This window comes from Rhinolophus sinicus, chromosome 1 (genome assembly GCF_057876585.1).
Source record: "Rhinolophus sinicus isolate RSI-liver-muscle chromosome 1, RSI-T2T, whole genome shotgun sequence".
NCBI classification, from domain to species: domain Eukaryota; kingdom Metazoa; phylum Chordata; class Mammalia; order Chiroptera; family Rhinolophidae; genus Rhinolophus; species Rhinolophus sinicus.
This window is the reverse complement of record NC_142501.1, coordinates 135,340,808-135,363,642: the sequence shown is the minus strand read 5'-3', so window position 1 is coordinate 135,363,642 and position 22,835 is coordinate 135,340,808. Positions and strand designations below refer to the sequence as shown.

At 42.0% G+C, this 22,835-nt stretch overlaps 3 protein-coding genes across 15 annotated transcripts in view; 2 read left to right on the top strand and 1 right to left on the bottom strand.

The window, feature by feature from the left end:
• The first annotated feature begins 1,170 nt into the window (after positions 1-1,170).
• Positions 1,171-7,043, top strand: SLC10A4 (solute carrier family 10 member 4). The gene is made up of 3 exons (XM_019741004.3): positions 1,171-2,185; positions 2,971-3,181; positions 5,969-7,043. Exons 1-3 carry the CDS (start codon positions 1,590-1,592, stop codon positions 6,479-6,481), a joined length of 1,320 nt encoding a protein of 439 aa, XP_019596563.1. The 5' UTR covers positions 1,171-1,589; the 3' UTR covers positions 6,482-7,043.
• A 123-nt stretch (positions 7,044-7,166) lies between these two features.
• ZAR1 (zygote arrest 1) lies at positions 7,167-15,012 on the top strand. Its single transcript, XM_019740999.3, has 5 exons — positions 7,167-8,821; positions 10,391-10,483; positions 10,566-10,640; positions 12,080-12,253; positions 14,874-15,012. Exons 1-4 carry the CDS (start codon positions 7,880-7,882, stop codon positions 12,221-12,223), a joined length of 1,254 nt encoding a protein of 417 aa, XP_019596558.3. The 5' UTR covers positions 7,167-7,879; the 3' UTR covers positions 12,224-12,253; positions 14,874-15,012.
• Positions 15,013-15,434: 422 nt separating this feature from the next.
• FRYL (FRY like transcription coactivator) overlaps positions 15,435-22,835 on the bottom strand; it is a 241,156-nt gene continuing 233,755 nt past the window's right edge. For 11 of the 13 annotated variants that reach the window (XM_074324663.2, XM_019741013.3, XM_019741016.3 and 8 more), the window contains 4 exons: positions 19,873-19,890; positions 18,998-19,108; positions 17,873-18,063; positions 15,435-17,564 (listed from right to left, as the gene is read on the bottom strand). In XM_074324663.2, the coding sequence (XP_074180764.2) occupies positions 17,306-17,564; positions 17,873-18,063; positions 18,998-19,108; positions 19,873-19,890 (579 nt within the window). In that variant the 3' untranslated portion in view covers positions 15,435-17,305. The remainder of the gene's footprint in view (positions 17,565-17,872; positions 18,064-18,997; positions 19,109-19,872; positions 19,891-22,835) is intronic. The other 2 variants (XM_074324658.2, XM_074324661.2) reach the window with 1 other exon arrangement.

Genomic DNA, 22,835 nt, shown 5'->3' with positions numbered 1-22,835 from the left:
GTATGTTGTTTTCCTAAATGCTTGTAGAAGCACTGCCCCTGTGGAAATTATGGTCTCATGGAGCGGAAATAAATTGTTTATTTGTGATTAAGAATGCAATATGCTCTGAACTTAGTCTTTTTTGTATTCTCTGTCATTGTCATGAAATTGGGGAAAGAGAAAATACACACGCATGGGCTCAGTCCACCATTGAGAAATGGAAGTCACCCAGTCTCCTCTGGTGTCTGAAAAGGAAGAAGGGACAAGTTCTCAGGAGGAAGAATTCACTCTAGGATCTCAGCTCCACGCAAGGTGACCCTGGGCTAAGACTGACCCTTGACTTCAGCCTGGAAATTCCCACGTTGGTTTTCACAACTCAACTGGTTATCACTTTATGGTCATTCCAGACAGCCAGATGCTTCTCGAATGCCTCTGCCTTGTCTGTATGCACAGAGGTCCCTTTCCATTGTCGATGGATGATGCATCTAGTGACTGACTTAAAGTCGTGGAGTCTCCATTCCCAAGAATTCTGGATTTGATTTGTTTGGGGATTACACCTGTCTGACACATGGAATCTCACCACTTTATTTCTTTTCAGTCCTTTAATCCTAATACCAGGGCTATCCTCACAACATTTCATAAATCTATGATCCCTGAAATATCCTCTCCCCATCTGCCAATAACTTCCAAAACACACATTTTTCACAGAGCTGTTTCTTAGCTGAGCTCTTCATTGTATAGTGAACGATATATCATGGTTCACATTCAGCCAGGTAGTTGTGGGTTTGGTTGATGAGACAAAGACTTCCCTGTTCCTCAGATTCCTTGTATGTAAAAATCGACCTAATAGTCTCTCTCCCTGAGCTTTGCTGTGAGAACCAGATGAAATAATGCACGCGCACTTGCCCAAGACCTGGCTCAAAAACCACCAATATGATTAGTTTAAGTCTAAACATAAAAATCTTACTTAAAAATTGTCTGCAAATTAAAGGCAGATAGTGAGTGTGTCTTCCTACCAGAGAACCGCTCATACTAAGTCAGGCCCCCCGCTTGATGCTCAGGATTGCAGGCTATTTGTACAGCGTACATGGTTTGTGTGCGTGCATAGATAAAGGGAGTTTTTTCCCTCCCCTCTCTCCCTATGTGCCTGGGCCTCCAGATTTCATTATCAAAGAGGCAGAGCCCATCAGAGACCTTGATCGGCAGCCAGGCACGGTTTTTTCTTCTTGTCCTTTGTCAGGTCTTTGTTCTGCCCCTGGCTGCACTGTAACAGAACCACTTACTGGTGATTAAAAGGAGGGGACTTGGCGGCGGGGCGGGGCCTGCCGGGCGCGGGGACGCAGCGATTGGGTTCCCCCTTGGGGGGCTGCACTGTCTTAAGTGGCAGACAGCGTCGGCCGGACCCCGAGCGGAGCCGAGGACCTACCCGCCGCACCCGACGCCGCGGAGACATCAGCGGCGCTCAGCCGAGACTGGGAAACGGACTGAGGGACGCACAGACGGACAGCGGCCGCGACTGAAGGGAGGGAGGCGCGCGCGGGGGGAGAGAACAGAAATCCAGTCCGCAGCGCGGGCAGGGGCCAGACCTGAAGCCTCCTGCAGACCGCGCCATGCTCGGCATGGACAATGTCACCCTGCCTTTCGCCACGTCCTCTCTGCAGACGGACTACACCCTGTTGCCCAATGCCAGCAGCCTGAGCCCCAGCCCGGACTTACCTGTCACTCCTGCCTCCCGCGCGAGCCCCAGTCCCGGGCTTAGTCTCGGGCCGGGTCCCAGCGTCGGTTTCAGCCCAGGCCCCACTCCGTCTCCAGAGCCGACGACCAGCAGCTTCGCGGACAGCGATTGGGTTCACCTGGGCCCTTCCCCGTTCCCTCGGCCCTGGGACCCCCATGAGCACCCGTTCTGGGACACGCCGCTCAGCCACGGGCTGAACGTGTTCGTGGGCGCCGCCCTGTGCATCACCATGCTGGGCCTGGGCTGCACCGTGGACGTGAACCACTTCGGGGCGCACGTCCGGCGGCCCGTGGGCGCGCTGCTGGCCGCGCTCTGCCAGTTCGGCTTCCTGCCGCTGCTGGCCTTCCTGCTGGCACTGATCTTCTCGCTGGACGAGGTGGCCGCCGTGGCGGTGCTCCTGTGTGGCTGCTGTCCCGGAGGGAATCTCTCCAACCTTATGTCCCTGCTGGTTGACGGCGACATGAACCTCAGGTACAGAACTGTCTCTTTCTTAGGCATCTTTCTCATCCCAACCAACCGCGTTTACAGCCGTGGGTTCAAGACTGAGGAGAGAGGAAGGAGAGGCGGTTGGAATGAGGCATGGAAGAGGGAAGAAGCAAGTGGAGGAAGATGTTGACGCCGGGCTTTAGAAGTCAAGGCAGACATGAAGAGGTAGTGTCGTGGGCGAAGATCTAGCCGGGGAGAGCTGCTCTCAGGGCCTTGGGGTTTCATCCACAGCTCTCTCATCATCCTCCTTGAAGGCTGGGCTGCCAGGGTAGGTCTTCAGCCACTGGAAGACAGAGGGAACTGGCAAACTTCGCTGGAAATGCAAAAACAAAATAGGGCCATTGGTCTCAATAAGGAGCAATCAATCTCATACAGAGAACCATGTAATTGAGTTCAATCCAACAAGTAGTATTCAGCAGCTTTACCATGTCTAACAGGGTGCTTTGGAGGCTTGAAAAAGAAAACAGAAATGTTCCTTGCCTTCAAGATCGTCCAGACTGTAGCCAGTTCATAGGATTTATAAAGCCAAGGGCAGCAGTTTTGAGATTTTTTTTTTTTTTCCCTGCCTCGGGTTCAGTTGGGCTTAGATGCTCTGCTCTCTTGGCACTCCCTTCAGATGAAGTAGGTTTTCCCCAGACTTCAAGGGAGGGACACTTGCAACCTTCCCTCTTCCCCCTGTACCCAATGGGCAAGATAGAGGGTTACCCATGTGCGAGAGAGGCTCTTTGGCTCACAGCCCCCTCTGACCTCTGTTCCTTCCCTTTCTGCAGCATCATCATGACCATCTCCTCCACGCTCTTGGCCCTGGTCTTGATGCCCCTGTGTCTGTGGATCTACAGCCGGGCTTGGATCAACACCCCTCTGGTGCAATTGCTACCCCTAGGGGCAGTCACCCTGACTCTCTGCAGCACTCTCATCCCAATCGGGTTGGGCGTCTTCATTCGCTACAAATACAACCGGGTGGCTGACTACATCGTGAAGGTAAGGTCACCTTTCTCTTTACATACTGGGCAGATGGGGAGTCCTCGGCCTCTGACCCATGGCTGAAATGCTAAGAAGTTTGGGAAAGTGGGGTGAGGAAGAAAAGGACGTGGCAGCCTTTGCATAGATAAACTTTTAAAAAAAAGTTTATGCTGCAAATTATAGCTTTAATCAAGACACAGATTAATTAAAAACAGCACAAGAGAACTATCAGTACTCATAGGAGGAAAGAGATCATGTGGGGAAAAGATGGCAGTGCAATAAAATGGAAACATTTTCCACTAACAACTCATGTATTACAAAACGCAGGTGAAATAAAATTATTCTAATAGAATTGTACACAGTATTTTAGAAATGCATTACTCTGTTTTTTAAAAGTGGAACTCTAATTCTGAGAAACTCTACAGACGGTCCCTTTAAATTGTTTTATTAATTTTCTAAAAATAAGTTGACACTAATAAGACCAAAAGTAATTTAAAAACTACATCATGACAACATAATAGAATGCACAAAATATTGGCTTTAAAGCATAAAATAAAATTAGGTCCTAGATAAATAATGCAATATATTGCCATTTCTAAATTTGTGCGTGTTCTTTTACCTTCTCCACTGCAATATTTCATATGGTTTCTAAAGGTAGTGAAAGAATGAAGATTTCTATTATTTTTGCAATATTTCCAATATTGCTTTATTTTTAAAAACTGATGCTTTTTGTATTAGGAGAGATTTTGCAGTGGATGGCTGGAGAAAATAATTAAATATTTGTAAATTAAGCTTTCTTTGAAAACTCAAAAATAGTAGTAAATAAAAGAGTAAACCATGAACAGTATTCTCAGTTTAGGAAGTTGGTCAAATAAAATAAAGAACTAATTATTGTAAAATGTACATACTCATTCCTTTAGACAAATGATGAGAAAAAGAGTCACTCCACTATTTCAATTATGTAGATTTAATAAGACAGTCTTTTGTGTTTCAGTTATATTATTTTCTAAAGTAATCTGATTATACAGAGGGGCTAACTTTTACTAACATGAAAAATAGAGGATTCTTTTCTGTATGTATATCCAGCCTCGAGTAAAAGAAATTGTGCTCTATAATAAACACATATTCTGAATGTAATAAATATACATGTACATGTAAATAAACATGTTTTATATATTATATATATAATACATCCATAGATAATCTTGAGATCATTAAGAACATTTGTGCTTAATCATTAAGCTAATACTATTAATGGGATGGTAGTTTCTATAAAACCTTAGGATTCTAAGAGAAAGCCATTCAAATAAGCTAAAAACAGACATATTTGAATTATAGGCAATTCGATAAGATTAACTAACTTTGCGTTTACGCTGAACTTCCCCCATTCCTTAACCAGCACAGTCATAAGATACGCTTTATAACAGTTTTACACTTTTGCGAACACTTTAAAATGAGCATTCAATATCAGTGCTCACCCAAATGATTTAAAATAGTGCAAAGGATAATTTGGAGCCAATATTTTCACAGTGAAAAATGAGATTTCCTGTCAAAGCTTTTGATGTGGGCACACTTTGAAATTTCATATAAGTTTTTATTTATAATGCTTTGGTTTCTGCCAATTGTACATTGGTAACATGATTACCTTATATAATAATTATTTCAGCATCCTCTAGGGTGACCTTTTTCACAACCCAGATAAATTTTAAATAATTTTTAAAGAGTATAAAGTATTGTATATGCCAATCCCTCAGACTCCAAAGGGGCTTGCTCCCAGATACCCTAGGAACCAGAAGCAACATTTAAACTATTCCTCTGGACCTGTAGTCTCCCTCACAAATACACCTCACCTCCCGTTTAAAAAAACCAAGCTAACTACCAATCTGAAGGAGAACTAGAAGAGGAATTTTTAGGTTTCTACTTAGATTTCTATTTACACAGCCTGTCTTACTTGAATGAGTGAAATGTACCAGTCAGATATCATGATGACACAATATTTTACACAGTCAGTTATTTTATATCGAAAACCCATCTATTATATATAATTCCTAAGCGTCACTAGAGACAGGTTTCTCACGAACAGATGAAAAATGGGGGAGTGGCAAAATTGCAACGAATAGCTCACATCTTACATTTACATTTTTTTCTCTTACATAATCTAGCAATTATTTTGATAGGGCTAACAATTCTGAGACATAAAGTATTGTGAAGGTTAAAAATACCATACACTTGGCTTCATAAACTTTAATAGCCTGTGATCTCAGGTGTAAAACCAGAACTAATTTCTTATGGAAAACATGGGGTCCTGTTCAGGGAAAGGAATGTCCTTTTGTCTACTCCATTCATCAGACAATACCTGGTGTATTGGGCTCAATTCTAGCTGCTGGGTTATATGATGGAGGCTGAAAGCCTGGGGACAGTCTGCCTGGAGAAGAGTAGCCTTCCCTCTGTACCTGTTTTGTAAACTTTCGAAGGCTGTTTTGCAGGAGTAGCTGGTCTACTATGTTGCTTCTGAGGGCCTATCCAAGACAATGACTCATGGTTATAGAAGGCAAACTGTCACTACACATAAGAACAGGCTTCCAAACGGCTAAAGCTATGCGACATGGGTCTCGATGTCTCCTGAAGAGGTGATCTAACCACCTTTAGAAATACTGTCAAAGACTTGAGGGCAAAGATCTCTATTTTGTGTGGGAGTTCAAACGAGCTAATCTCTCTGCTTCCAAGAGCCTAAGATTCTCTTGCCTGATATCCCCTTCAACTATCTTATTTTTGATGGCTTGTTTATCCATTTTCTATTACTAGGTTTCCCTGTGGTCTCTGCTAGTGACGCTGGTGGTCCTATTCATAATGACCGGCACTATGTTAGGACCTGAACTGCTGGCAACAATTCCTGCAGCCGTTTACGTGGTAGCGATTTTTATGCCTTTGGCAGGCTATGCCTCAGGCTACGGCTTAGCTACTGTTTTCCATCTTCCACCCAACTGCAGAAGGACTGTATGCCTGGAAACAGGTAGCCAAAATGTGCAGCTCTGTACTGCCATTCTCAAGTTGGCCTTTCCACCACGATTCATAGGAAGTATGTACATGTTTCCCTTGCTTTATGCCCTTTTCCAGTCTGCGGAAGCAGGGATTTTTGTTTTAATATATAAAATGTATGGAAGTGAAATATTGCACAAGCGGGAGCCTCTAGATGAAGATGAAGATACAGATATTTCTTATAAGAAACTAAAAGAAGAGGAAATGGCAGACACATCCTATGGCACAGTGAAAGCAGATAATTTAATTATGATGGAAACTACTCAGACTTCTGTCTAAACATGGAGACACACAGGAGCTTCTATCTTGCTGAAATATTACTTCATATTTATGGTCTGTGGTAGTATATATGGTTTACATAAAAGATAACAATTGGTTCACATTATCATACTTATAACAATTGTGATCTTCCCATTATAAGGTTGCCTTGGTATAGTAACCAAGTGCTTTTACAAATTACAAATCAATTTCATAATATACTTGCACTTGGGACTGCTAAAGGGAAGCCTGATGTGCTATTTGGTTTTCACCGTCACCAATTTCTATGACTGTTTCAAATATGTAAACTCTTAGAAAGCAGGGTCTTGGAAATGTAGAATTTTGGTGCACTATCTTATATGAGTAAAAGCAAGCTATATTTGTAAAGTATAATTGATTTAATGTAATTGTAAAAAAAAAAACACAAAAAAAACTGTGCTCGCTCAACTTATGAATACCTGACAGTGTTGAATTTTGACCTGTATTTAGAAAACTTCCAAAGCAGGTCAATTAAACAATGAAACATAGAAATTTATTGTCAAATCTGTATCAAATCAGAGAAAAATTACATTAACGAATTTGATTACTTCATCTGGTATCTATTGATAAAGAACAGCCCACATATTTCCGGTGGACAAGGCCTTTTCAATCGGGAACTGAGCTGGTCTTCTGCATTTACCTTAACACACCCCAAATCAATTTATCTTTTGGAGGGATGATTTGATTACGAAAATCCGTAGAACTACTCTCCGCCCCAGAGGAGAGCAACAGTCATCAGTACCTCCTGGTACTCAACAGTACCTCAGATCCCCATTAGAGGTGGGGGCGAGTGTGGGAGTGAGCACTGCTCCAAAGGAGAAGACAATTAGCCAAGATACGGATGCCCTAGAGTGCTTTCCCTGTACACTTACTGAAAGGGTTCAAGGGGTCGACTTTTCAGCGCCCCTCTGAGATAATTAAATAAACTATAATCTGAGAGTATAGGTAACAGATCCAAAGCAGTTCCCCAAACCTTTGCATTTTTGCTCACTATCCAGAGGCACCCAGCCTCGCCTCATCGTCCCGCAGGCGCAGACCCTGGGACAATCAAGTTACAGGGACCACCTGTCTCAGCTAATCCCGGCGATAGTTCTCCGGTTGGAATCCCTTTTCCCTCGGGCAAGTTCACTTACGAAAGTTCTTGGATCGCCAAGAAAGCTTTCTTTCCAGATCACTGTGCGGACCTCGGTGTGTAGAGAATTTCCAAAGAGAAGGTCGGGGAGCAGCCCTCCCGGCGGGGACGCGGGGACACGAGCCGTGGCGGGAAGGGTGAGGGAGGCAGCTCAGCCTGGTGAGCGGCGGTGGGGCCCGCGCCGGCCGCCCCCGCAGGGCCGCCTATTTAGGGCGCAGCGGCGGGTGGGAGCGGCTGGGACTGCGCTTATGGCTGCCCTGGGGGACCAGGTGCTGGACGGTTACATGTCCCCGGCGTGCGCCGCCTACTCGTACCCGTACCCCTGCCTACCCACCGCCAAGGGTAAGGGCTTGGCGGGCGGGGGCGGCTGGCGGCACCGCGGCGGGGACTACCCTCTCGCGTCTTCCTCCTCGTTCTCGGCCGCGGCCGCCCCGTCCTTCCCGGGCTGCGGGCAGCTGATGGCCGCCGAGTACTTCGACAGCTACCAGAGGGCGCAGCTCGTGGCCCTCCTGTCGCAGGTGAGCCCGGGCCTGGCCCCGCGGCCCCGCAGGGCGGGCAGTCGGGATATGGCCGTGCAGGTGAACCCGCGCCGCGACGCCTCGGTGCAGTGCTCGCTGGGGCGGCGCACTCTGCCGCGCAGGACCCGCGCCCCCGGGCCCCCCGCCGGCTCCGGCCCCGAGGGCGCGGCCGGCGGCTCAGCATCCCCGCAGCCGGCCCGCCCGGGCCCCGAGCAGGGCAGCCCCCCGAGCGGCGCCCCGCGGCCCGTGCGTTTCCCGCGCTCCGTCGCCGTGTACTCGCCCGTGGTCTCCCACCGCCTCACCACCTTACTAGAAGGGGCGGAGACCGCGGCGGGCGAGCAGAGGTCCAGGGCGCCGGACGGAGAGCCGGGGCCACCACCTCCGAGGTCTCCAGGCCCGGAGCAGGAAGAGGGGTCGGCGAGGAAGGCGCCCCAACGGCCGCAGTCCGAGGAGGAGGAGGCCGAGGGCCGGGCCGCGGTGCGGGCGAGCTGGGAGCAGCCGGTGGCCCCACCAGGACTGCCGCCGCGGGAGGCCCGGGAGGGCGAGGCGGCTCCGCGGCGCGCGCCCAGGAGCCCCGAGCAGCCGCCGCCGGTGGGAAGGGCCCAGGACGACGGAAGCGAGCGGTCGTCGCCGCGGAGCCCTGAGCCCGGCAGCGAGCGCCCGCGTTTCCAGGTGAGGTCCCCGTCGGCCAGGGAACTGGCCAGGGGCGCAGAGGAGCCCCCGGATGTGCCTCCTGCTGGTTCCCGTTCCTGCCCTCGCCCTGGGGCTGCTCGGGCGGGACACGTGGCGGCGCTAGGCTTCCTTCCGGGCCTGGCACGTTTGGGTGCCTCTCTGCAGCCGCGGACAGCTGCACGTGTCCTCTTTCTCCAACAGTAGAATTAGGTGTGGCCTGCTTGTTGTTTACGGCGATTTTAAAACGTGGGCTCCACAGCTTGGCCAGGGAGACGCCCTTTTAACATTCTTATCCCGAGTGAGTTTGCTGTCTAAAACTCAGATTGTGGGCACGGAGTTGCGTTGATTGCATATGCGGATGGTATAGGCTGAATACGAAGCAGAACGTCAGAACGTGAACTTGCGGGCAGGAGAGTCATTCCCAAGGATCCCACTCACATTTCTGAATTTAATGTGGCAAAAGCCATAATGGTCGACTTCTGGGGTGCTGGTCAGCTCGCCCCCGATTCTTGCCCAAATTTCAGAAGCTTCTACTGGAAGCTAGAGCTACTAGAGCCTCTCAGGATCTTGCCTTTCTCCTAAAAAGCACCCCTACTCTGAAACTGCTGAAGCGTTTGGGTTGTTGGATAATACTGCCTGAGAGCATGGCAGGCTTGGAGGGCCAGTTCACACTAGCTGAACCCTAAAGGGTTAGAGTACCCTGAGGGCATTTGTAACCTAGGCAAGTGGGAAGTCATGAGCTGCACCACCCGTAAGAGGCCGGAGAGAGTCCTTCCACAGCCACCCCAGGGCTGTTAGGGTAGGGGGGAGTGTGGGAAGAAGAGTGAATCAAGAAGTTACACATAAGCCATGTGTGATCTTCACCTTTTCCCGGACTTGAGTTTGCTCACCTATGAGATTGAGTGCTCTCCAAAGTTCCTTCCAATTCTATAGGCCCAACCCTCCAAACTTGTTTGTAACTTTTCTCATTGGGAGGGAAGAAAGCTTAAGAATAAGGCAATAATACTACTTTAGTGCATCTTAAACATGAATTGTGGCTTATCCACCATGTAGATTCCTAACATTACTGTTCGGTGGGAATTTAGCAGCATAGAGAACTTGATCTTGGGTGAACACCATGAAATACTTTAGGATGCAGAGTGCTATTCCTTTTCTTTAGCTTAACCACTTCCATATGTGTACGTTCTAAAATCCGGTTTTATCCCACAGAAAAAAGGCCACCCTAAAGAATCTCTAGGTTTAGAGAACCTTAGATGTTTGGCTTTTCCCTTTGCCTGTCTGAGGGGAGACACCTCCTTAATAACTTGTCAATTAATTTGCTTTACAAACCAAGTTTATCTGCATATAAACTTATAAACTCTTTTGGGCCCATGCCTGCTTATCTGCTTAGTTAAGTCATTAGCTCACTAATTACTACCTTGTAGAGACTGATTTGAACCTGACCCTACTTCCCTCCATGATCCGGAATGAAGTTGGCAATTTTAAGTGTCAAATAGATCCTTCCCAGCTTCTGAAATGAAGGATGACTCAGATGTCATGTTGGTTAAACTCTGGTACCCTTTTGTTCAGTTCTTAGAGCAGAAATATGGCTATTATCACTGCAAGGAGTGTAACATCCGATGGGAAAGTGCCTATGTGTGGTGTGTACAGGGCACTAACAAGGTAAGAGATACCACATGACTTGCATCTTTTTGACAAAAGGTCAAGAGGGTTTTGCTTTAAGTTTTTCCTCTTCTCCTCATAGGTTTATTTCAAGCAGTTTTGCAGGACTTGTCAGAAGTCTTACAACCCTTACCGAGTGGAGGATATTACCTGTCAAGTAAGTCACATGTTTGCATTTTGTGTCTGAATGGGGTGGTGGTAGAGTGTTGGTGTAGTTTCTTGAATACATTTCCCAGAAGAGGCTAGGTTCTCAGTGACCTCCAGGTTTTGACAGCTTTTTGGTGGGAGTTTAGAAATAATACTCAACTGGGAAACAGGGTCTCCGTGTCAGTTTCTTTCTGCCCTTACACATCTCGGTCATGTTTACATCTTTAGAGATGGTTACCTCACTTGCAATATGGAAGAATGTGTGCCTTACCTGCTGCTCAGGCTAATATAAGAGAAAGCAAAATGAAAAATAAAATACCTTTCTACTAACATGAGGTGGTAAAGTTTGCCTATTTTTGCCTAAGTGCTTTTTATGAAGCATATATCCAAGTTCAAGTAAAAGCACAGAGTTTTAAAGTTCAGTCTTGCCTGAGAGCTCACAAAAGGAGGATGGTTTGTTTTCAAGGAAGTCTAAGTTGCCCAGCTTATGGGGTTAAGTGGTAACGTTGCTTGTTTACTATTAACTACTGTGTTTCCCTGAAAATAAGACGTACCCTGAAAATAAGCCCCAGTTCTCAGCCAGACGGACGCATTTAGTACCTTATGATGATGTTCCAGAAGATGACATGACTGTAGAGGGTTGTACATGAAAAAAATGACATCCCCTGAAAATAAGCCCTAATGAAGCAAAAATTAAGACCCAGTCTTATTTTCAGGGAAACACGGTAAGCACTGCATTATGCTGAGGGGCTTCGATAATCAAAGGAAAGAGGTGACTAAACTTGCCAGTTGTCACACAGTTAGTGGCGCCTGACTTACCAGCTGAAAGAGCCTAATCAGTGCACTGGGTTCAAGTTGGATGTTGAAAACATTATTGCCATAGGTTGGGTGGAGAGAAACAAAGTATGGAAAACTGTTTAGACTCACTTAGATCATGGCAGAGTAGGGTAAGCTTCTAAAGTAGGATGTCTTAACCAGTGGGCTCTCAGCTCAGCAGTTGCTGCTTTGCCTTCTGCCTCAGCTTGAGGTCATTTGCAGCAGGTTGTGGTGGGGAGGCAAGGTCAGCCTTGCATCCGCCAGGTCTGCCCCACACCTTGCTCTTGGTCACTAGCCTCCCATAATGGTTTTCCTTGTTTTCAGTACTTTTAAACTCCTCTCCCCTACTTGTTTGTTCTCAAGTACAGGAAAAGACTTGCTATAAGAAAGTTGTGTTTCAAAAGAAACTTCACAATTCCGAACTAAATCCTATGCGATGTGGGCCTGACAGATGGTTACACACCCTTCATTTCTAACCCTAGCCTTGCCTATCAGAAGGGACGTAGACGGACAAGGTTAGCACAGGGCCTTGCTTAGACTGCATTAAGTATTTAAATAGATGAGAAAAATCCTTTGAAGTTCTAGGAAGTCACCAAGGATTTTCTTTTATGTGCTTTACTTTGATTTTTTCAGAGCTGTAAACAGACTAGATGCTCCTGCTCAGAAAAACTTCGCCACGTTAACCCTAAACGGCCCCATCGTCAAGATTTGTGTGGGAGATGCAAAGGCAAACGCCTGTCCTGTGACAGCACTTTCAGCTTCAAATATATCATTTAAATGAGTGTAAACACCCGTCCTGCAGACCCTGTGAGTGGAACAGACAAGGGAGCTTTTGTCCACGCCCCATCTCCTTTCCTCCTTTCCCTTCTCAAAGTACTTCATGAAAGGGGCTGTGTTTTTGACAAAGCCTTTAAATAAAAGTATTGCAAAGCAAGTGCTAGATTTCACACAATCTTATTTTTTTAAATAAAGGTTTAGGAGAGCTTGTCCTGTGCTAACAGTCTGGGCCTGTTCATTGATAATCCGTTCATCGCCTATGGAGCAGCCAGGCTCTGAGCTGTATTAATCCCTTGAGATACAACTTAGAGGGGCTCCTAGAGGTGAAGTTTACTGCTTATGTGGGTCTGAAGCTTATAAGCAAGAGAAGCCATCTGACCATTAAAATCATGCTTCTGAAGGAGGTGGAGGCAAGGCCATGGCTTCATGGATGGACAGTTGGGGGTAGCCCTGAGCGGCTGGCTGGCTGTGGCCGGCACTTTCAGTGCTGCCGGTGATCTGTTTAGTAGGTAACTAAACAGTTAGTAGGTAACTACTGAACTCCTGGGGGAGGGAAGCTGAATGAAACAGTAAATCACAATTTCACAGATGGGGCTTGGAACAGGTGGCTAAGGGCAGCTTCTTGAAGATGTTAGATAACTTCATCAAATGGCCTTCAGGTGGTAACTTTTCAAAAATAGGCGTAAGTACCTAAAAGGTTTTCAAGTGAGTTGACAGGCAGCTTTAACTTTTGTTTTGACTTGCAGTTCTGTAGCTGGCCAGTGTTTTGCGCCATCTAACATAGGGAGTCTCATGCTAACTGCACCTCATAGCTCCCTACATGATTCCCAAGGAAACACTGAGGCCCCATTCCCAGAGCTCTCCTGGTCAGGGACGGCCCTTCCTGACCAGTGAGAGCCTCAGGGGATTCAGTGAAATCAGTTGAGGACTATTGGTTTCATCGGCCCAGAAACCACATAATAGGACAGGTGCTAATTATGCCTTCCAATTTTCTGACCATCCTGTTTGTAAACCCTTACTACCTTAGAGGGGCCATAAAAGTAAGTCTGGTAACATCTTAGATGCTTTTGTATAGATAAAGGCGAGGAATAAAAGAACCTAAAACGAGTTTGAGGTCTTTAGAACCCTTATAGCAAGGGGAAAGGCCCGTCTACATCCATATGGACCTCGGAAGGTGCTTGTAAAAATGCATCTTCTTAGGTCCCTACCACCACTAAATCACTATCTGAAGCATTTAATAAGCATCCCAGGTGTTGCTTATGGATTTGAAGTGTGAAAACCAGCCGTTGAGTCAGCTTTGCACTTACTACAGAAAAACAGGTGTGGCGTCTGCACTTACAGAGCTTACAGTGCAGTAGTTAGATGGCCATTAATTTCTGCTTAAAAGAAAGTAAAATGGTAGTTCTGCCACGTGAACATGGAAGAGCTACCGTGTTTCCCCGAAAATAAGACCTAGCCGGACCATCAGCTCTAATACATCTTTTGGAGCAAAAATTAAGACCCGGTCTTATGTAAGACTTACAGTAAAATAAGACCGGGTCTTATATTAATTTTGGCTCCAAGACGCATTAGAGCTGATTGTCCGGTTAGGTCTTATTTTCGGGGAAACACGGTAGTTAAGTGCCTGTAATAGAGGATTTGACTTGGAGAGGTCAGACTTGCTTTAAAAAAATAACACTACAGCTGAGCTGAAGTTTGGATGAGTTGAACTAGGTGAAGAGAGGAAGGAGAAATTTTCCAGATTAAACTAACATGTGCAAAGGCCCTGTGTAGAACACTCTGGAGGACAGGGGTGGACATGATGGTAGGTAAGTCTGGTAGGACTTCTTAGACCTTGCTCAGGACTGCTCTTTATCTCTCACCAGTGAGAATCTACTGGAAGATTTTAAAGCTGTGGTGGGGGACAGTGAGAGATTCACCTCTAAAAAGAAATAATCACTGTATAGTGGATGCCCATATACCAGTAAGGAGACTTGCAAAGATCGGATAAAATGGTGGGGCCAGAGTAACGAGTGACAAGAACTCTAGGGGTTGGTGAAGGTGATGTGTTTCATTCTGACACCTGTCACTGATTTGGTTGAGGGTAAGGACAGGAATAGGACACTCGTTTGACTCACATGGCATGCAAGTGGTGTGCAGTATGTACTCAGTAAGCATTTGCTGAATGAATGAGAGAACAACATAAAGATACTGCAGTGGGTTCTAACAGAAATTCGCTGGCTATTAACACAGGTAGTTACATCCTTCTTCAAATCTGCTTGCCATTAATTTTCCTACTACGACAGCAAATCTTATTTTCGAGTTGAGGAAAGCAAGGATCAAACTATGGTTTACTTAGTAGGCATTCAGACACTGGACAAAGTGGCACAAAATCGTCTTTGTCACAAGTTATGGTGTTAACATTCTAGCAATGAGAAGCACTGTTAAATTGTATGTGTACAATCAGAAATTTATAAAATGAATTTATTTGAGCGAGAGATTGACAGGCTAGAAGGAAATACTCCAAATTACTACTATCTTTTGGTGACAAGAGAAGTGATTTTAATTTTCTTCACGTCCTACATTTGCTAAAGTGACAGTGGATTTGAATACAGCCATAAAACACAACTATAATTACACTGATTCTAATATCCTGTTTTCTTCCATTTAGGTCACGCTGCTGTGGTGTGTAAGCAGTTCTCACCCACCTAAAGGAGGGAAGCTTACTCTGCACTGGTGAGTCTGTTCCAAGGGAACCTGTAACTGCTCCCTAATTTAAGGTAGACTGTAGGTTGTGTGCCCATACCCTCTACTTTATATCAGAAAAGTAGGAAGTGTTTTCTACGGTGTGTAAAACCCTTTGGCCTTTATTTTAGAAGCAGTGTGAGGAAACTGCTAAATCTCTTCTCTTTTGGTGTTATTTTTATAAACTTACTATTTAAAAATGATAAATTTAGTGGATAAAAGAAAAAGGTTGTACGAGCATAACTGGGCTCTGAGTTGGAACTAAATAAGGTGTTTCATAAGTGTTTAATATATTAATAAATTAATAGATTTAGTTGCATATAAATAAATATGATTTCAACTGTTTGAAAGGTTTGGTTTGTCAACTAATTTTGTTCTCCCCTGTTGAAGGACGATTATATTTAAAAAGAATGGAGGTAACACTGGAAAAATCTCTAAATGATGCATACTATACTCATCCATGCTTTCTTAAAACACAACACAAACCAACAGCTACAATGCTTTTTATTTTAACAAAAAGGATAGAAGCCAGGTGAGGAATATAGGGGATGGTAAGAAAGGATGTAAAGTGTGGTGTGTCTCTGGACACCAGCCCTCTCTTCCTACCCCACACCCAGAAGTTATTAAATAATTTAAAGGACACCATTTACAGTACCGGAACACCATCAAAATACTTGTTTTTATCAGGGTCCAAAAATACAGTGATTATGAATGTGCCGTGACGAGTTACGAATTGTACAGGTAACAGAACTGTAGTCAGCAGTCCAACGGCGAGTGCAATGCCTTCAGTTAACGCGCTCGAGCACAATGACATTTCTGGCAGGGTCCACACCCCCAGGAAAAGGCAAAGCTAAGCATTTCATTTCTACATTCTAAACTCTGCGATCGCAGAGCCCAGTTTAAAAGAAAGGTCACAGTGGATAAGAGATGCATATAAAAAATACAAGGTGTTCCTTTCAAATTAGAGGAATTGTGGGACTACATTCATTTTTTTTTTTTTTTTTTACAAAATGCTATTTAAAAAAGGACAGAGACTCCAGTTCATGTTATGCTACAGGCTTAGACAGTGAATAAGTATATTGCATGTTTTGGTAGTTAGTCTTCAGGCTTCCTTTCATTTCCCCCCACAGCCCCAGGTTCCTTTAGAGTGAAACATGTGAGTCCTGAATAAACATATAAAAATGCATTTGCATCTCTCTTCTTGAACTCTGCAGACTTCAGGGCCTGCAAGTTATATATTCTACCATCCATGACCACAATTTTTTCTTTAGCTTTGTACACCTACTCTTGTATAACAGTGCATTGCACAAATGTACAAGAAAATACTGGTTTTAATCTATACAGTTTCTATAATAATTATGGAGTAAAATAAGTTAACTTTTCTAATGAGAATAGCTGACGGGCAGCATACATCTTTATTTTACATTTTAAAGTCTCTGCAGGCATCTACTTTGGTTAGTTATCAACAATCGTAACATAAGCACTGATCAGAGAACTGAGCAGCATTCCAATAACGTTAACAGATATATTATTTCTTTTTGAAATACTGGGAAAGCCCAGTTTTAAAATATTATTAAAATGTTCTAACATTTACACACTATGAAGAGTTAGAGCTAATAAAATAAAATTTCTTCAAAAATAATCTCGCAGCGCTCTTTCAGGCATGCTCTGAGACGTGATCACCAAACACCCATACCTTGAAAATATGACTATCACGTATTCACACATCCCAGCTCACACACACACAATTCCTTATACAGACTAAAAAAACAAAACAAAACAAAACACCCACACCCTTATCCCACATGTTGAAAAATCAATGGTTTTTGCAAATAAGTCTTTCTGTGTCTCTCGGACGATGGGATGTTCTTTATGTAGATGGTTAGGCGTCAACTGGAGACGATGCTTGTGGCTGCTACCAACCCAAGCAGCTTCGCAGGTCTTCAGCCAAAATGAACCGGCCTCGATTTCAGCCTCATCTCACCTGCTTTCCAATGTCTCAGTATTAGAGGCCACTATTGCAAACATTCTTGCAGTTCTTTCCTTTCTCCAGAAAGTAATGTTTGTATTTGTAGGCATCACTTTTAGCCCTTTTCTGTTCACGTAGGTTAAGTAATTTAAAAATCCCTTCTTCATACAGTTACTGTCAGAGGTATTGGCAGCTGTTAAACACTTAGTTTTTTTTTCCTTCTTCAGGTCTTTGATTCTGACACTTTACCTTGATAAAGTTTGACATTAGTTACGCTATGGTTGTGGATGCTGCCAGAAAAAGTTATCAGTGAATTGCAAGGGTTCATAAAAGGTGCTTGTTAATAGTCTTACTCATCGTCAGTTTCTTTCCTAAATGCCTGAAGTTTCTCAGAATCCAGTGCTCACCAAATGTCCCATTGGTTTGGCCTGTGCTAGAAGCTGGTATGATTGCACCATGCGTAGAGACTCTCTTATTTCCAGATTAAGTTCCATCAGTTTGTAGTTGGCTTCTGACATGTCCAGGTCAGAGCCTATAACTGCGAAGCTTCCTGTCTGGCCCAGAGTCTGGTGATGGAAATATATGTGTAACAGCGTCTGCACAGCGTCATCTTCACAACTGCCAAAGATATCGTTGGGCCAGAGAGACCTGAAAATACACAATACTTTTAAGTCCTGAGACTCAAGCAAGCATTTAAATCAACTACATTTTAATACCTATGACAACAAAATTTCCTTGCGAATCACTGAGCATGTGCTTTAATATCTGAGCAAACAGATTACTGAAAGTATCACTGAGAGTGTCATTTTAGCGATAGTTGTAGAAAAGAACCAAGTCATGTTTTCCATTTACAATGACGTGATATTGAAGCATCAAACTGAAAACCAAAAACCCAAACATTGTGAACTCCCAGTCCAGGTATAAAGGCATCTTCTTGAAACCCCCTCACATTTTACCTGAAAGCTTTGAGCTGTGCCACGGCTGACATATATTCCTTATTTTTCAAAGTTTCAATTAAAGAATGAATGGCAGTTTCTATAGTAGTTTGTGCAGCTTTGGAAATGTCAATTTCTTCGTTTTCTGAAGCAGACTCAGCTTCTTTCAGAATACTTTCCAGTTGGGCAAGTTCCTCTGACATGTTGATGACCTAAAACAAATAAATACACCTTAAAAGGATCTATTTGTATATTCAGTAACAAAAAGCATTTACTTATGAAGATCAATTTGACGGTAGTAGTATTTTATTTTAAAGATTTTCAAATGTTAAACTTACATAAGGGCAGTTAATATTTTAAGTTATCTATTCAGTAGGGGTAAATAATTTTAGCCACCAAATAGCAGTCTTTAAATACTCTTGATAAAACAACAGGGGGTAGTAAGTATAATAAATGTTATATTGTAATAAATAAAACGGTGTAACTGATGTTTATATTGGTTTTAATGTGATAATGTACTTCATCTTGGATAGTAAAAATACATTTACTATAATAGGAGGATCATGAACATTTCTTTGACAGTAGAGGAAAGTCTTTATATTTTAAAAGGTTATTTATCCAGTGTATTTTATATAAACCAATATGTGTGTGTGTATTTTTAAAATTTTATCGTTTAAAAAGTGATAGCTTTAGTATCAGTGTCTGGTAATGGGGAAAAAAGGACTGAAATTACTTCTTTTGAATCTATTCATTACACGATTTCCAACAGTCAAAGTGTTTTTGATGTGCTTGCTTTTGTGTGTTACTAGAGCTACAGAAATAATATCGGAACAAGATGTTAGGGGGTTTCACAATATAATGTTATGTCCTCATTGAATTGATGTGCTCTACCAGACTTTTGATCACAGATGATGTTTCTGCTACTGCGACCTTTAAGGTCTTGAACCTTTTAACTGGTATCTCCTGTCTTATTTACTAATAGATCCGGAAATAGCACATCACTTCCAAAAACAATTCTGGGGAAAAAAAAGATTCACTATATGTGAATTCTGACTTCAACTCTTTACAAGATATATGTATACATGTATGTGTATACTTTAATTTTCTAGAATCAGTTACTAATGCCCAGTACAACTGAATATTTACCTCTGCTTCATTTTTTATTGTATTTACTTGGTTGATAAGTTTACAGTAGGCTTGGAACAGAAGTAGCAATTGAAAATGTAATTTGTATAACCTTCGGCAGAGCTCCAGTTCCTAGAAATAAATAACATTGCATTAAATTTAGGTGCTATTTTCCATATTTGACTAGACCACACATTTTCAATAAAAATTTATAAATAAATGTTAAAACTGTCTTGACATTTATTTTTCTGCAATAAGCAAGTTAATACAGTGTGAAGCTGATGAAAGACAGATGAAAGATGCTTTGAAGACTGATTAAAAAAATTCAAGATATTGTTGGTTACATAATTCTTTTTTAGTGTGAAGCACATTTTGGCATTAGACAAATAAGATTTTTTAAGCAGGCAATACATAGGATGCTTTAAAAACGATTCACTATAACCTAAAATTTTAAATTCAAAGTTCAAATGCATATACTTTTGCCCCATCAAGATGTATATATCTCACTGCATTTATCAGTAAGTGCTTCATAAGCAAAGTAAAATTGGATAACCTCTTACTTAAAAATGAATTTAAAAAAAAACCAACACTTTGTAATCTCATTGAAATGAGACAATGAAATCAACATAAGCACTTTGATTTTTAAAGTTAAGAAATTTAAAAGATGTTAGTTATAAATGTATAAAAAGGCGACTGCTAGTTGTATATATTCATTATAAAATCTCCTTTTTAGAGGACCAAGGTTTCATAGGCAAGGGCTATGCAAACCTAAAGCACACACTACTGTTAAGTAGTCTGTGACAAAACATTGCTAGGTTACAAATGGACAAATGGCAAGTGAAAACCAGTTTGTCTGACATGGATAAGTAGTCTATAAATTAAGACAGGTCACTTACTGCTAGAATTTCCATTTGCTAAGCAAGAAGGTGATCGGGTCACAAAAATACAAAGGAAGAAAAAGACCAAGAATTAGTGTAAGAAATCATTTTAACTAGGGTCACAGATGTCCCAGGCAAACTGAAGAACACTTAATTATACCCCAAAGAAAAATTTATGATGCTATTTCCAGAATAAAACTTTTTAGACATTTACTGCACCAATCCATAGTGTTTTTAACACTTTGCCAAATAACTAAATTACATTTAGGCTATACTTTATTTTTGTGTAAAAGTTACAAAGCATAAAATCAAACTAATGTGATTTTGGGAAATCTGGCTATTATAAGTGGTTCTTATCTAGGTTTTTATATCCTTTCAAAACAAAAAAAAGAAAAGCCAATGTCATGAAATTTTCTTAGTAAAGTAGAAAATTCCAGATTAGAAAATGAATGAATTACTGTCAGTCTCAGAAAAGAATTGGCTTGTAATCTTATATAATAAATACTTACCCATGAGAAGATTATTTTTGGTGTGGCTCATTCTAGGCTTCCTATCTTTTACTGTCTAATTAGGTCCTATGTTGCCATTAATGGTGCTGAGTCAGAAGGTAAAATATTGAAAGCAGATGTGTTTTTAATTGCATTCCAAGTGTAATTTAGTAAACTTCAGAAATTCAACCCAACTAGGTTTGAATCAAATGAGATAATGTATGTGAAATACAGTGAAACATCTAGTTTATGGACTATTTAAAAATTGTTACATTAAAATGTCTACAGCAACTTGGACCTAGTCTCATTAATGGAGAAAAATGACTTCTAATTAATTAAAACAGCAACTGCCATAATGAAAATAATGCTTCTGAAGGTCCTTTTTGAAGCCTTTCTAAGTAGTTTCCTCTGAAGGACTATTTATATAACATTTATTCCTATCAATTTAGAAAGGATTTGCTATGTAAAGGTGAACTTTAGCTCCATACTGCTTACCATAAATTACGTAGTTGTTCTGTGAACATTAATCGAGCAGAATCCATTGTCAAACTTATTAGCATATCTAAATTTCTGAGGTTTTACCTTATACAGTTTTACATGGCAACCAACAACTATTTGAGTTTTAAGTATTTTTTTCTTATTTCTCTTTGCATAAATAAAATAGAACTGACTTTACATACACATTCATAGCCTCTACTTTGGAATATAATGGACAAGAAATCACTGATAAAGTTTAAGATCACCATAATTGTAGGAAATAACACAAATGTAATTAATTGTATAGTTCTGAATTACCAGAAATGACATTAAGTATGCTAACACTACATATTTTAAACTATTGTTTTTTAAGTGTATTGAAGTTTGCATATACATTCTCTTTTCATTTACTTTTTAATATTTATTGATTGCTTATTAGACAAAAAGACTATACTGGTACACAAGGACAAATAGCAGATAATGTATAAAAAAGGTCCCCCTCCAATGTGAAAGGGGGAGATAAGATGTAAATGAAATCTTAAATGTACCGAGTTTTCAGTTTTTCACTTAGTAGAAAACCTTTAGCTTAACTGATGTAGGCTCTTGGAGATGGAACTCATTTTCTTCAAGGTAGAAGGGATATAAGTCTAACCACCTAATTTTTATAGGAAAAGGGGGTTTGTTACTTGCTTAAGCCATGCAATTAAATAGTGGCAAGAGACTTAAGCATAAGACTTGACACAATAAACTGCATAGAAGAAAACATAGGTACTAAACTTATGGACCTTGGGTTCAAAGAGCATTTTATGAATTTGACTTCAAAGGCAATGGAAGTAAAAGCTAAAATAAATGAATGGGACTATATGAAACTTAAAAGCTTCTGCACAGCAAAAGAAACCATCGACAAAATTAAGAGGCAACCAACTGAATGGGAGAAGATTTTTGCAAACAGTGCCTCTGATAAGGGGCTAATATCCAAAATATACAAGGAACTCATGAAACTCAACAACAAAAAACAACCCAATTGAAAAATGGGCAGAGGACCTGAAGAGACATTTCTCCAAAGAGGACATACAAATGGCAAATAGACATATGAAAAAATGCTCAACATCACTAATCATCAGAGAAATGCAAATAAAAACCACAATGAGATATCACCTCACCCCAGTCAGAATGGCTATCATCAACAAGACAAATAGTAACAAGTGTTGGAGAGGCTGTGGAGAAAACGGAACCCTCATACACTATTGGTGGGAATGCAGATTGGTGCAGCCATTATGGAAGGCAGTGTGGAGGTTCCTCAAAAAATTACGAATAGAATTACCATATGACCCAGCAATCCCTCTCCTGGGTATCTACCCAAAAAAATCTGAAAACATTTATACATAAAGACACGTGTGCTCCAATGTTCACTGCAGCTTTGTTTACGGTGGCCAAGACATGGAAACAACCAAAATGTCCTTCGATAGATGAATGGATAAAGAAGTTGTGGTATATGTACACAATGGAATGCTATTCGGCAGTAAGAAAAGATGATATAGGAAACATTTGTGAAAACATGGATGGATCTTGAGAGTACGATGCTTAGCAAAATAAGTCAGACAGAAAAAGCAGAGAACCATATGATTTCACTGATATGTGGTATATAAACCAAAAACAACAAGAGAACAAGACAAACAAATGAGAAACAAAAACTCACAGACACAGACAATAGTTTAGTGGTTACCAGAGGGTAAGGGGGGTGGGGTGGGAGATGAGGGTAAAGGGGGATCAACTACATGGTGCTGGAAGGAGAACTGCCTCTGGGTGATGAACACACAATGGGATTTATAGATGATGTAATACAGGATTGTACACCTGAAATCTATGTAATTTTACTAACAATTGTCACCCCAATAAATTAAAAAAAAAAAAATAGTGGCAAGAACAAAATTTGAACCAAAGGGTCTAATTCTACTTTAGGGTTAATTCCTTATTTTGCCTCATTTCTTTCTTTAAACACATGATTTGACAATT

Excerpts from the sequence above, each read along its gene's own strand:
- SLC10A4 (XM_019741004.3), top strand. The coding sequence starts at position 1,590 with ATGCTCGGCATGGACAATGTCACCCTGCCTTTCGCCACGTCCTCTCTG. Across the intron at positions 2,186-2,970 it reads GACGGCGACATGAACCTCAG|CATCATCATGACCATCTCCT; the intron begins GTACAGAACTGT and ends CCCTTTCTGCAG. Across the intron at positions 3,182-5,968 it reads TGGCTGACTACATCGTGAAG|GTTTCCCTGTGGTCTCTGCT; the intron begins GTAAGGTCACCT and ends TTCTATTACTAG.
- ZAR1 (XM_019740999.3), top strand. The coding sequence starts at position 7,880 with ATGGCTGCCCTGGGGGACCAGGTGCTGGACGGTTACATGTCCCCGGCG. Across the intron at positions 10,484-10,565 it reads GTGTACAGGGCACTAACAAG|GTTTATTTCAAGCAGTTTTG; the intron begins GTAAGAGATACC and ends TTCTCCTCATAG. Across the intron at positions 10,641-12,079 it reads TGGAGGATATTACCTGTCAA|AGCTGTAAACAGACTAGATG; the intron begins GTAAGTCACATG and ends TGATTTTTTCAG.